Source organism: Suricata suricatta, chromosome 7, assembly GCF_006229205.1.
Source record: "Suricata suricatta isolate VVHF042 chromosome 7, meerkat_22Aug2017_6uvM2_HiC, whole genome shotgun sequence".
Classification (NCBI taxonomy): Eukaryota; Metazoa; Chordata; class Mammalia; order Carnivora; family Herpestidae; genus Suricata; species Suricata suricatta.
Window position 1 is genome coordinate 28,845,337 of NC_043706.1, and position 11,624 is coordinate 28,856,960.

Sequence of the window (11,624 nt, forward strand, 5' to 3'; positions counted from 1 at the left end):
AGCATAAACTGGTTCATGGAGGAGCACATGGATTTGGACATGGAGTGGGCCATGATGTGGATCGTGAATTGAGCCACACACATGATAGTGGTTATGCCATGAATCACAGCAGATGTCATAGACATGGAGGAAGTCATACCAAAAGCCATGAAATGGATCACAGAAGAGGAAGCCATGGAGGAGAAGCAGAGAAGACTGAACAATGGAGGATATTCCAGAAAAGAAAATATTGGGGAAGAAATGGATTATGGAAAAGAAGGCAGTGACTGTAGAATGGGTCAGGATGGACTTCCAAAAAGTTTTCAGGAAATTGGCCTTTGAGATGGTCATGATCAAAGTCAAGAAAAAGAACCAGAGAAAAGATTACAAAGAGTTTGCCAACAGGCCAGCCAGAAGTATAGAGAAAGATTCTAGAGGAAACTTGCAGCTTTCTCAAGTTTACATGTGAGCTCAAATGAAAATATTCCCTTGGGCTTAATCATAGTTCAGAAACTCTTAAAGTTAACAATCTCAGAACAATTTATCTTTGATCTTTTGATGTGGAAGTGATAATAATCTATATGCTTTCAGCTTTGGATTTCTTTCCTTTTTTTTTTAAAGAAGATCAATACAATCTTTAAAAATTTTTTTGTGTCTTTATTTTTATTTTTGAGAGAGAGAGAGAGAGAGAGAGAGAGACAGAGAGAGAGAGAGAGACAGAGACTGAGCAGGGGAGGGGCAGAGAGAGGGAGACATAGAATCCGAAGCAGGCTCCAGGCTCTGAGCTGTCAGTACAGAGCCCAACCCAGGGCTTGAACCCACGGACTGTGAGATCATGACCTGAGCTGAAGTCAGACGCTGAACTCACTGAGCCACCCAGGTGCCCCTCATCTTTGGATTTCTACTTTTTAGTTTCCTTGGGATGCAATGCAACCAGTAAGAAAAAGAATAGTATTATTATGGCTTAAAAAAAAAACCCTTGGAACATCTGGGTGGCTCAGTTGGTTAAGCATCTGACTCTTGATTTCGGCTTAAGTCATGATCTCACAGTTCCTGGGATCAACCCCCATGTCAGGAACCATGCTGACAGCATGGGTCATAGTTGGGATTCTCTCTCTCCCTCTCTCTGCCCCACCCCCCACTCATGCTTGCTCAAAAATAAACATTTTTTTTAAAAATACCTTATAATATTTGTGGTAGCCAGATCACTTGCTTGCTTGTTTATCTGTTTGGAGATTCTTTTTCCTGTTTTCCTTTGTTACTGAGTGCTTATGCTAAGCATTGTACTAAGTGACTTTAAGTGCATTATCATATATGATTGTGAAATCAGTAGTCTCAAAAAGTCTTTTGAAAACTCCCACTTTTCTGTCAATATAGTGAATAAGATATGTTAGCCACTCCTCTCAACAAAAGCAACAAAATTGCCAGTTAAATATAAAAAGAAATATTTGTAGCCGTATAAATTAACTAGGTAGATATTTAGAGATATTTATCTCTCAAAGAGAGCTCTGAACCAGCCTTTGCATTGAGGGCATCTGCCAAATCTGGTTAACATAAGCTTATCTTCTCACGCCTTCTTAGTGGATAGAGTACAGGAGACAAAGTCCAATACCTGAACAAGGAGTGGAGTCTAATAGGAGACCCTAAATAAAGTGGAGATATTAACGGTTAAAGCCTAAAATATGGTTAAAATAGAATAAAAAGACATTGCCCATGGTGCACAATGGGGACTGAGAAGAATGTCTATCTTGAAACTGAGTACTGGGTAGAGAGGCAGGGGTGAAAAAAATCTCCCCAGAGAATTTGTAATCACATGGCATTCTTCATTTGTTTTTGTTTTTGTTTTTGTTTTTTTTAAATTGGACGAAGGTAAATCTATTAAATCATTTTATAATGAAAGCAAGCAAAATGTTAACAAAACACAAATAGTAATATTTCTTAGAGGAAAATGACAGCCCTTTCATTGCTTAAATCAGCAGCCTAAGAGGACAGAAACAATGCAGGTTAAAAACTACTGTTGAGTTAATTTTGAAGACCTCTAACTGAAAAACGAAAGAAAGAAAGAAAGAAAGAAAGAAAGAAAGAAAGAAAGAAAGAAAGAAAGAAAGAAAGAAAGAAAGAAAGAAAGAAAAGGAAAGAAAGGAAAGGAAAGAAAAAATAAAAAAGACAAAAGACATAACACTAGATGCTGAAAGCAAGGTTTTCACACCAGAGACCTCTCCTTCATTGAAAAATGAGATCATAACAAGGATCTTGGCAAAACTATGTCAGTTGATCTTATGTCATTGACTCCAGCTGTGGAAATGGTTTTTGTGGCTTGTTGAAGAGGCAGATTCCAAAAGCAGTGGGAAGTCACTCTCTAATTATATCAGAGTTGAATCTTGACCATGGAGTTGACTGGTCAAAGTTACACAGGAGGGGTTCTTTTTTTTTTTTTTTCCTGTCCACAGTGAACTTTATTTTATTTTTTTAATAGTTTTTTGTCAAATTGGTTTCCATATAGCAAGAGGGATTCTGCAAGTGCCTGCTAGCAGCCTGATCTTCACTGAACTGATGTCTTTTCTTCCTTTTTTCATTTCTTTTTAATTTTATTTTAGAGAAAGACAGAGAGTGTGAGTGGGGGGAGGGTAGAGAGAGGGGGAGAGGGAGAGAGACTTTTAAGCAGATTGCAGATCCAATGCAGAGCCCAATTCCGAGCTTGATCCACTTTGAGATCATGACCTGAGCCAAAATCAAGAGTCGGACACTTAACTGACTGAGCCATCCAGGCTCTTTTTCTCTTTTTCTTCCTTCCTTCCTTCCTTCCTTCCTTCCTTCCTTCCTTCCTTCCTTCCTTCCTTCCTTCCTTCCTTCCTTCCTTTCCTCCCTCCTTCTCTCTGTTCTCTCTCTCTTCTTTATTTCTTTATTCCTTTTTCTTTCCCTCTTTCTTTTTTTTTCTTAGTTGAAGTATAATTGGCATATAACATGATAGCAGTTTCAGGTGTACAAAATAATGATTTGATATTTGTATACATTGAGAAATGATCACCACAATAAGTGTAGTTAATATCCATTTAGGTTTTTAGCTTCAAATCATACAAACTAGGTGACAGGAAACCATCTTAGAACCATTTGTTGTTTTCTACGTCTCCTTCATCTTTGGGAAGATTCTTTTTCCCTACTTCTTTGTCTCTTCCAAATGTCATGTGACAAGGAGAAAATCACTGGGATGTGCTACAAATTAAAATCCTAAAATACACTGGCTACTACATATATTATGTTTTTATGTTTTCTTTTTTGTTTTTTCCTTTGTCCTTTATAATTTAATGCTTACTATGTGCCAAACACCATTCTAGTGCCTTTTAATACACTACATTTATTTCTCAAAAAATCCAGTGAGAACTTAAATTTCTGGTTCTGTAATGGGCTAAGTGTGCTGACTTAAAATACCTTGAAAAACTTAGTATGGTGGATTAAAAAATCATCTTACATGAATCAATGAGTTGGTGGGGAAGTAAGGAATGCTAAAATTAAAGGCTAAGTTAAGATAGGAACCCAAGGAGGTAAGAGGAGTACTGAAGCCAATGTTAGCCAAATCTGGTGAACTTAAGCTTCTGGTAGCACAGCCTCAGTCCAACCAACTAACACAGGTGGGGTGGGTCTTGCAGTAGACCCTCACATAAACCTGCAACCCTTAGGGAGAGTGTAAGCTAAAAATAAACCCACTCTTCCTCTCAGAAAATGCAAGCAAAATTTCCTGTCTCTAAACTCACTAAGTTTATAGTGCAGGGGAAATATTTCTGGAGAAATAACTTGTAACTGCATACTTTACATGACTTGCAGTTTCAAATCATGGGTTATTCAAAAGACCTGAAGCCTATAATTTAATTTATGAAAATCTTCAAATGATAATGCATCTGTATGTTTGGACAAAACATGCAAATTCACTATGGAAGGTCAAGCCCTCATCTTAGGCTTCAAAGTACTTCTACAGAGAACTTTACAAAAAAAGATAAATTCAGTCATAAATCTCAAGTGAAATCCAGTGAAATCATCAGTGAAAAATCATCAGTGAAAGCCAGCAAGAAAAAAAACACAAAACGGACAGCAAGATCTTATCCACAAAAACTAGAGGTATTAGAATTCTTAAATACAGAATATAAAGCAAGTAGGTTTACTCACACTGGTCAGAGTGGCTAAAATAAACAAATCAGGAAACTATAGATGCTGGCGAGGATGTGGAGAAATGGGCACCCTCCTACACTGTTGGTGGGAAGGGAATGTAAACTGGTGCAGCTGCTCAGGAAAAGTATGGAGATTCCTCAAAAAATTAAAAATAGAACTACCTTATGACCCAGCAATAGCATGTCTAGGAATTTACCCAAGGGATACAGGAGTGCTGATGCATAGGGACACATGTACCCCAATGTTTATAGGAGCACTTTTTACAATGGCCAAATTGTGGAAAGGGCCTAAACGTCATCAACTGATGAATGGTTAAGGAAGGGGAGAAAAAATAGTTACAAACAGAGAGGGCGGGAGGGAAACCATAAGGGACTCTTAAGTACACAGCTCAGGTCATGATCTCATAGCTTGTGGGTTCGAGCCCCGCATCCGCCTCTGTGCTGCCAGCTCAGAGCCTGAAGCCTGCTTCAGATTCTGTGTCTCCCTCTGCCCCTCCTCTGCTCACGCTCTGGCTCTCTTTCTCAAAAATAAATAAAAATTAAAAAATTTAAAAAAGAGAGACTCTTAAATACAGAGAATAAACTGAGGGTTGATGGGGGTGGGAAGAGGGGAAAGTGGGTGATGGGCATTGAGGAAGGCACTTGTATAAGCACTGGGTGTTGTATGTAAGCCAGTTTGACAATAAGTTATATTAGAAAAACAAAATGAAACAAAACAGATTGAAAGCTCCAGGAATACAGAAACTATGTAAAAAATAAATTTAAAAAAGTAAGTAGGTTTAAATGTGTGTCATGGTTTTATGGTTGTCCACTAATATTCATTCTCCATCTTTAATGATAATATTCTCAAGTTTTAGTTGAGCACACACCCACTCTGCTAGTAACTATATCTCCAGTCTCTCTTTTAGCTTACTGTAGCTGTGTGACTATCTTTTGGCTGATGGTGTTTAGGCAAATAACAATAATCTCTCATGAAGTTAAAAATTAAGACATAATTAAAAGAATTGATAACATTAGGATATGAGTTAGGAACTGGGTGTAGAATTCCAAGATTCTTGTATTGTTTTGAAAGAGAATAAAGACACTAATTATATATAGATTCTGATAAATGTGCCTGCGAAAAAATTTAGGATTATGTCTAAAGGGTGGAATCTGGACTTGAATTCAGGACCTTTGCTTCCAAATAATTCTAGAGGGTAAAGAAAAGGATTTCTTAGAGTGCTTTTGGCCTTTCAGCCATAGAATGGGATTATGAAATTGCTAGGAGTCTAGAACCCAGCCTGTATTGAATGATTTCTCACACTTCAGCCCGAGGAATTGCCCATCACAACTTCTAGGCTGATCTGCATCACTTTTCCTGCCCACTCTGTCCCCTCCTGACTCACTCCTTTACATCTCCAACTACCTCCTGCTTCTTTCAAACAAGTCTAACATGTTAGGGATATTTGTTCACCCACAAATAAAATATCTGAGATGTTGCTTCTCCCACAAAGTTTTTCATTAATGGGAGTGAGGAGGGGCACTTGGGTGGCTCAGTCAGTTAAGTGTCCAACTTTCGCTTGGGTCATGATCTCATGGTTCATGAGTTTGAGCCCCACATCGTACTCTGTGCTGACAGCTCAGAGCTTGGATTCTGCATCTCCCTCTTAATTTTCATCTGCATCTCCCTCTCCTACTCACGTTCTTTATTTTTTAAAACAAAAATAAAATAAAGTAAAATAAAATAAAATGAGAATGAATACAGTTGACTTTGGTCACACAAACTGCACTGAAACTACATCAATCTACTTTCTTGGCCTTGGCTACAAGATGCCTTTCCTATTAACCCCCCAAACCCTCTGCTCATTTGGGTCTGTTCATACTCATTTAGCTGGTTGTGTGTCCTTTGCTGTCACATCTGTGTCCAGACCAACATGAAGTTTCTAGAGGACTTGGACAATATATCTCCCTCAACAGACTTGAAGTCTCCTATTGGTATCTGTAGTATATCCTACTGAGAGATGCTTCATTAGGCGAAGGAGAAGAAACACCTGAAGGATTCCAGGGCAGAGAAGATCCTACAGATTCCTCTGAAAGCAAACAAGAGGGGGACTCCTATGGTGGAGGATCAGAAGGGGACTTTATACCACCCCTTCATCTGCTATGAGCCTGACAAGGGGCTTGTTCTGCACAGTTGACACTCCTCATGCCCTCAACCCTAATGTCCCAGAGACCCCAAAGATGGCTTCATCAACCCCTGGATCTCTTTTCCCCTGTTCATTCAGTGTGCACTGATGAGTGCTTATTGCATACTCAGTAATGCTCCATCTGTCTTCTGCTGAAACCCAGAAGCCCAGATCCCTAGTTCCTGCCCTCTTTTGAGTCCCATATTTCTATTTGATTCAGAGATGTGGGGTACCAGCCCCTTAGCTCACTTCATTAGGGCTCTTTTCTTGCCAAAGCAGGCACACAGAAATTTTTGGCCAGGAAACAAAGTCTTGCAGGAGAACAGGTTTCTGACCCCATCTCTGCCTCGGAGGGTAGGTCCCTTCCACTCTGACAAACTTAATCTCTTTATGCTAGTCTACTTCCTGCTCTGACCCAGCCAGTCCAGTGCCCTGCCTAGTGTGATCATGTCATTCTCCTTTCTCACCTTCCTCTTGACCCCTTGTCTATTCCTTCCCAGGCTCAGTATTGTTTTTTTAACTGCTCACAGTTAGCAGAGGAATAAGTCATCTTCCCTACTCCTCCCCAACCCACATGAAGCTATAAAGGTCTTTCAACCTCTCCCATAATAAGGGAAGAGGCAAGAACATTGCATGGAAGAAGCTAAAAGAACCCAGGCATCCAGTCTTCTGCTTACTAGGCTCAAAATTCTTCCAAACAACAAGTACTTAGGAGACCCAAGCTCCTGGAAGCTCTAGATTTTATCTCTTCACCTTGAACTCTCTTTTCTCAAGAATCCTGTTCTTTGCCTTCTAGATCTTGGCCACAACTAGGATCTGAGCGTCTTACTTTCCAACCACAACGAGGCAAATCAAGATGCACAAAGGACATATTATCCTTAAGTGTTGGCTACTATTGCAACTCCTACTTTTAGAAACTGGTAAGTGATTTCCTTTAAAAGTAGGTGATCTGAGAACCTTTGAAATGCTTTGGGATATGCCGACCACTGCTAGGACTAACTCTGGCTCTCTTCCATAGAATGAGGATCATTGTTTTGCCCCAATCACTTCAGTCTAATTAAGTATCACCCAGGAGGCATTTAGAACCCAGGAGTTAAAACTGTAGACTCTGGTCTCAGATTGCCTGTGTATAGATCATGGCTCCACTGTTACCTGTGTGCTTTGGATGAGTTGTTTAACTTCTCTGTGCTTCCATTTCTACATCTATAAAGTGGTAATAACCTGTGTGGTTAAATACCCCAAACAAGAAGAGTTAACTGTTGTGTTATTCCTACTCTTGATCATCTCAGTTTCTTTTAAGTTTTACTCAAGATTCTGATCTTAACCTCAATTTGTACCATATTGCTGATATGGGGGGCCTTCCCAAAATAGAGCTAAAACTCTAATCTTGTGTTAGTTCAAATAAGCCTGAAGAAAAAATACAAATGTGTGGAGTGAAGTGATAGGCACCCATGTTCCAGTTAGTGGTAAATGAGCCACAGGTTAATTCTGGTTATCTGGAAGAGGTTGAGTATTTTTGTCCTTCGGTGGTGTGAGGGAGAAAAAATAGACACAAATTTAACTTGGTCTGTGTACCCAAGGTTGAAAAGATCCCCTTAATCCTTGGAGATTTTATATGTTTAAGTTACATATAGCTTATTTTTCTCCAGCCTCTGGCATAGAGATCAGGAACCTCTGGAAATTTCATGCGTATGGAATCACCCAGCCCCTTGTTGAGAGGCCCCACCTCAAACTCTGATTCATTTAATCTGGAGTGATCTGCCTAAGAATTTTTATTATTAACAATCTACTCAGACAATTTTGATGTAGAGATTTCCTGAATAACACTAAAAATATTTTCTAGGAAAGGAGTAATTCTACTTAAGAATGACTTAATCAATATATACTAGTTTCACCTGGCTTCTGCAATTCCTTTATAATACTTCTTATCTGTACTGGTTCTTATAGAGCAGAATATGGAATAAGCTTACTACTAGTGAAACTAGGTTACATAATTCTGGTGCTGGGGATGGGTGGGGAGAGCAATTCAGCATTGTAGCTGAAAATGCAGATTCAATAGCCTGGGTGCAAATTCTTGCTCTACTACTTACTATCTGTATAAACATGGGGAAATGTCAACATTTCTAAACCTCAGTTTCTTCATCTTAGTTGTTAATAATAATAGTATCTAATTCATAGGGCTGTTAGTGAGCAGCAAATAGAATTATCCATGTAATGAATTTAACCAAGCATTGAGCAGAAAGTATTTATGCTCAATGTATATGTTTGTCATCATTTATGCACATCAGGCACAACTTCTGGTGGAACAAGTACAGCCTCCAACACTGAATCCAGTGTGACCTACAGTGATTTCAGCACAACCTCCAATACTGAATCTAGCACACCCTCTGGAGGGACCAGCATACCTGTCAACACTGGATCCAGCACGACCTCTGGCAAGACTAGTGCAACTTCCCAAGTTAGACCCAGTGTGACCTCTGGTGGGTCTGGCATAACCTCCAATACTGAATCTAGCACAACCTCCAGAGGGAGTAGTACACCTGTTAATACAGGATCCAGTGAAACCTCAAGTGGAAGCAATACAATCTCCAACACTAGATCCAGTATAACTTCTGGTGGGAACAGCATGCCTGCCAATACTGGTTCTAGTATAACCTCTAGTGGGACCAGCATAGTCTCCAGTACTGGATCCAGTACAACCTCCAGTGGGACAAGCACAGCTGCCAGCCCTGGATCCAGTGAGATCTCCAGTAGGACCAGTATAGCCTTCAACACTGGATCTAGTGTGACTTCCAGTGGGACCAGCACAGCTGCCAACATTGTATCCAGTGAAATGACAGGAAGCTCTGGCACACAGTCTCCAACTGGAAAACACACAACTCCCAATGGCACAAGTGCTACTACTCCAGTGAATGAAGTGACACCCAGTGGGTCCCTGAAACCATGGGAAATCTTCCTCATTACTTTGGTCTCAGTTGTAGTGGCTGTGGGATTCTTTGCTGGGCTCTTCTTCTGTGTGGTGAGTGCCTAATATGTAGGAAAGTGCCTGGGGGAAGGAGTAGTAGGAACATAAGGAAATGGGATATGAAGAGTGTGGTCACCAAGTTAGGGCATAGGTAGGAAGGAAAGAAAGATCAGGGGAGTGTTACTAAAGAAAAGTAGAAAGTTAGGGGCACCTAGGTGGCTCAGTCAGTTAAGCAAATGACTTCAGTTCAGGTCATGATCTCATGGTTTGTGAGTTCCAGCTCCGCATTGGGGTCTGTGTGGATGGATCTGAAGCCTGCTTCAGATTCTCTCTCTCTCTCTCTCTCTCTCTCTCTCTTTCTCTCTCTCTCTCTCTCCCCCATCCCCCACTTTGTCTCTCTCTCTCTCTCTCTAAAAAAATGAATAAACATTTAAAAAGTTTAAAAAAGAAAAGAAAAGCAGGAAGTTAGAACTGGAAGAGCCAATCAATGTGCAGAGGAAACTATTGACTTGTAGGAAAAGAAAGATGAAAGAAGGAATAAAGCCCAGAGGAAGGAATACTAGGTGAGAGACATGGTATGAAGGGGAAGAAGATTTCAGAAGGAGTCCATGGTTAAAGTTTGGGACAGGGGGATACAATTTTGAAATGATTCATCCTTCTTTTTCTAGAGAAATTCCCTGTCTCTGAGAAACGTCTTTGACACAGCTGTCTACCGCCCTCATGGGCCCAACCTTGCCAGGGGCCCCGAAGGGTATCACGGAGTCGACCACAGGCCTAGTTGGAGGCGTAACTGGTTCTGGAGGAGGCCAGTATCCTCAATAGCCATGGAGATGAGAAGGAGATACAATGGGCCCTAAGTGGTCCCTGAAGCCATAGTGCCACTTTTTTCAAGGAGGAAGCTGACCTGAGAAACCAGAGACCTGAGTGTCCTTTCATTTGTTCCCAGGAGTCTCCTCCCAGCTTTGTTTGGTCTCTGACACCCCTGAGGAAGACATTCCCTCTCTCTTGCTTTTACCAGACTGTGGAAAAAAGAGAGTCTATTGTCATTTAGCGAAGAAATAAACACATCCAAAATATATGACAGAGAGAATCTATGCGCACATGAGTGGATGTCTACAGCACTGAATTGAATTTCCCAGTTCTGTGAGAAAATCCCCATGCTAGAACCCATTTGGCATTCAAAATCTACACAGCATAATCCAGAGATCTCATTGCTACCTGTCCCCTCTCTCTAATCTTTATTGCCCCAAGCAGGACCCCTGTGTTTCTGAGACCCAGATTGACAGGAGAATTGAGTTGGGAGAGATGGGAAGGGAGGGCAGGTGCCAGGATTCTACAGACCTGTATTAGGTCTCTGGTACACAAAGATTATGTCATGGCACATAGAGAACCCAAAGCATGATGAGGTGGAGAGATGCAATTACATACTGTGGGGCAGGGCATGTTCACCCCAAGTCATAGTATCCATGGCATTTACATTTGCCCTAGACCAGGGCTACTTGTCAGGATGAAGGTGCGAGTTGACACTTTTCTCTCTCACAGTCCTCTTTTCAGAAGCAGAAAAAGGAAAGGCTTTCTATCTTTAACCATTCTGGCTAAGGTCTAACCTTTCAAGAGGCTCATGGCAGAGAAACCTGGAGTAAAGCCTGAGAGTCTCATGAGTTCCCTCCCAGAAGAGCTGCACATATCTCTTTCATGGATGTAAGGAAGAAGCCTACCTGTTTCTACAGGTTTTGGAGGACAGAGAAGAGCTACTTTGGAAGGTTGAGTTGCTCCAAACCCACAAGGCATTGAGAGACAGAGCTCTCTGGAACAGAGCCCTCAGAGAGAACAAGCAGTTTATTGAGGGATTCACCCCAACTTGTAGCAGTGGAAACTTCTCTGCCTTCCAACACTTATTGGGTTTCTCTAGTGTCAGTAAACGAGCTTATCCTAGTCAATGAAGCCACACTAAGCCCTATGCAGGCCCATCGTCATCATTGTCATCATCATCATCATCATCATCTCATGTAAAGGGATCTAGCACCAGAAGGAGAAGTTGAAGGCTGAGAACCCTGAAAAGGTGTCTCCCATTGGTGTGAACTGTGGAAAGCATTCTGTGACTAGAAAATAAGTGATAATGCTAAGTGAAATAAAGCAATCAGAGAAAGATAAATATCATATGATTTCACTCATATGTGGAATTAAAAAAAAACAAACGAACATAGGGGAAAGGAAGGAAAAATAACATTAAGATAAAAACAGAAAAGGAGGCAAACCGTAAGAGACTCTTGAATATAGAGAATAAACTGAGGATTGATGGAGGGAGGTCGTGGAGGGGGATTGGCTAAATGGGGGATAGGCATCAAAGGG

The 11,624-nt window shown here is 40.8% G+C and overlaps 1 protein-coding gene across 1 annotated transcript; it reads left to right on the plus strand.

Moving 5' to 3' along the window:
* Positions 1-283: 283 nt before the first annotated feature.
* On the plus strand, positions 284-10,129 carry MUC21 (mucin 21, cell surface associated). Its single transcript, XM_029943150.1, has 3 exons — positions 284-395; positions 8,596-9,326; positions 9,941-10,129. The coding sequence occupies exons 1-3, from the start codon at positions 284-286 to the stop codon at positions 10,127-10,129; spliced, it is 1,032 nt and encodes a 343-aa protein (XP_029799010.1).
* Positions 10,130-11,624: the final 1,495 nt, after the last annotated feature.

What these genes read in the sequence shown, in the direction of transcription:
- MUC21 (XM_029943150.1), top strand. Translation starts at nt 284, where the DNA reads ATGGACTTCCAAAAAGTTTTCAGGAAATTGGCCTTTGAGATGGTCATG. An exon ending in TGCCAACAGGCCAGCCAGAA is followed by an intron (nt 396 to 8,595) that starts GTATAGAGAAAG and finishes TATGCACATCAG; the next exon opens with GCACAACTTCTGGTGGAACA. An exon ending in CTGGGCTCTTCTTCTGTGTG is followed by an intron (nt 9,327 to 9,940) that starts GTGAGTGCCTAA and finishes TTCTTTTTCTAG; the next exon opens with AGAAATTCCCTGTCTCTGAG.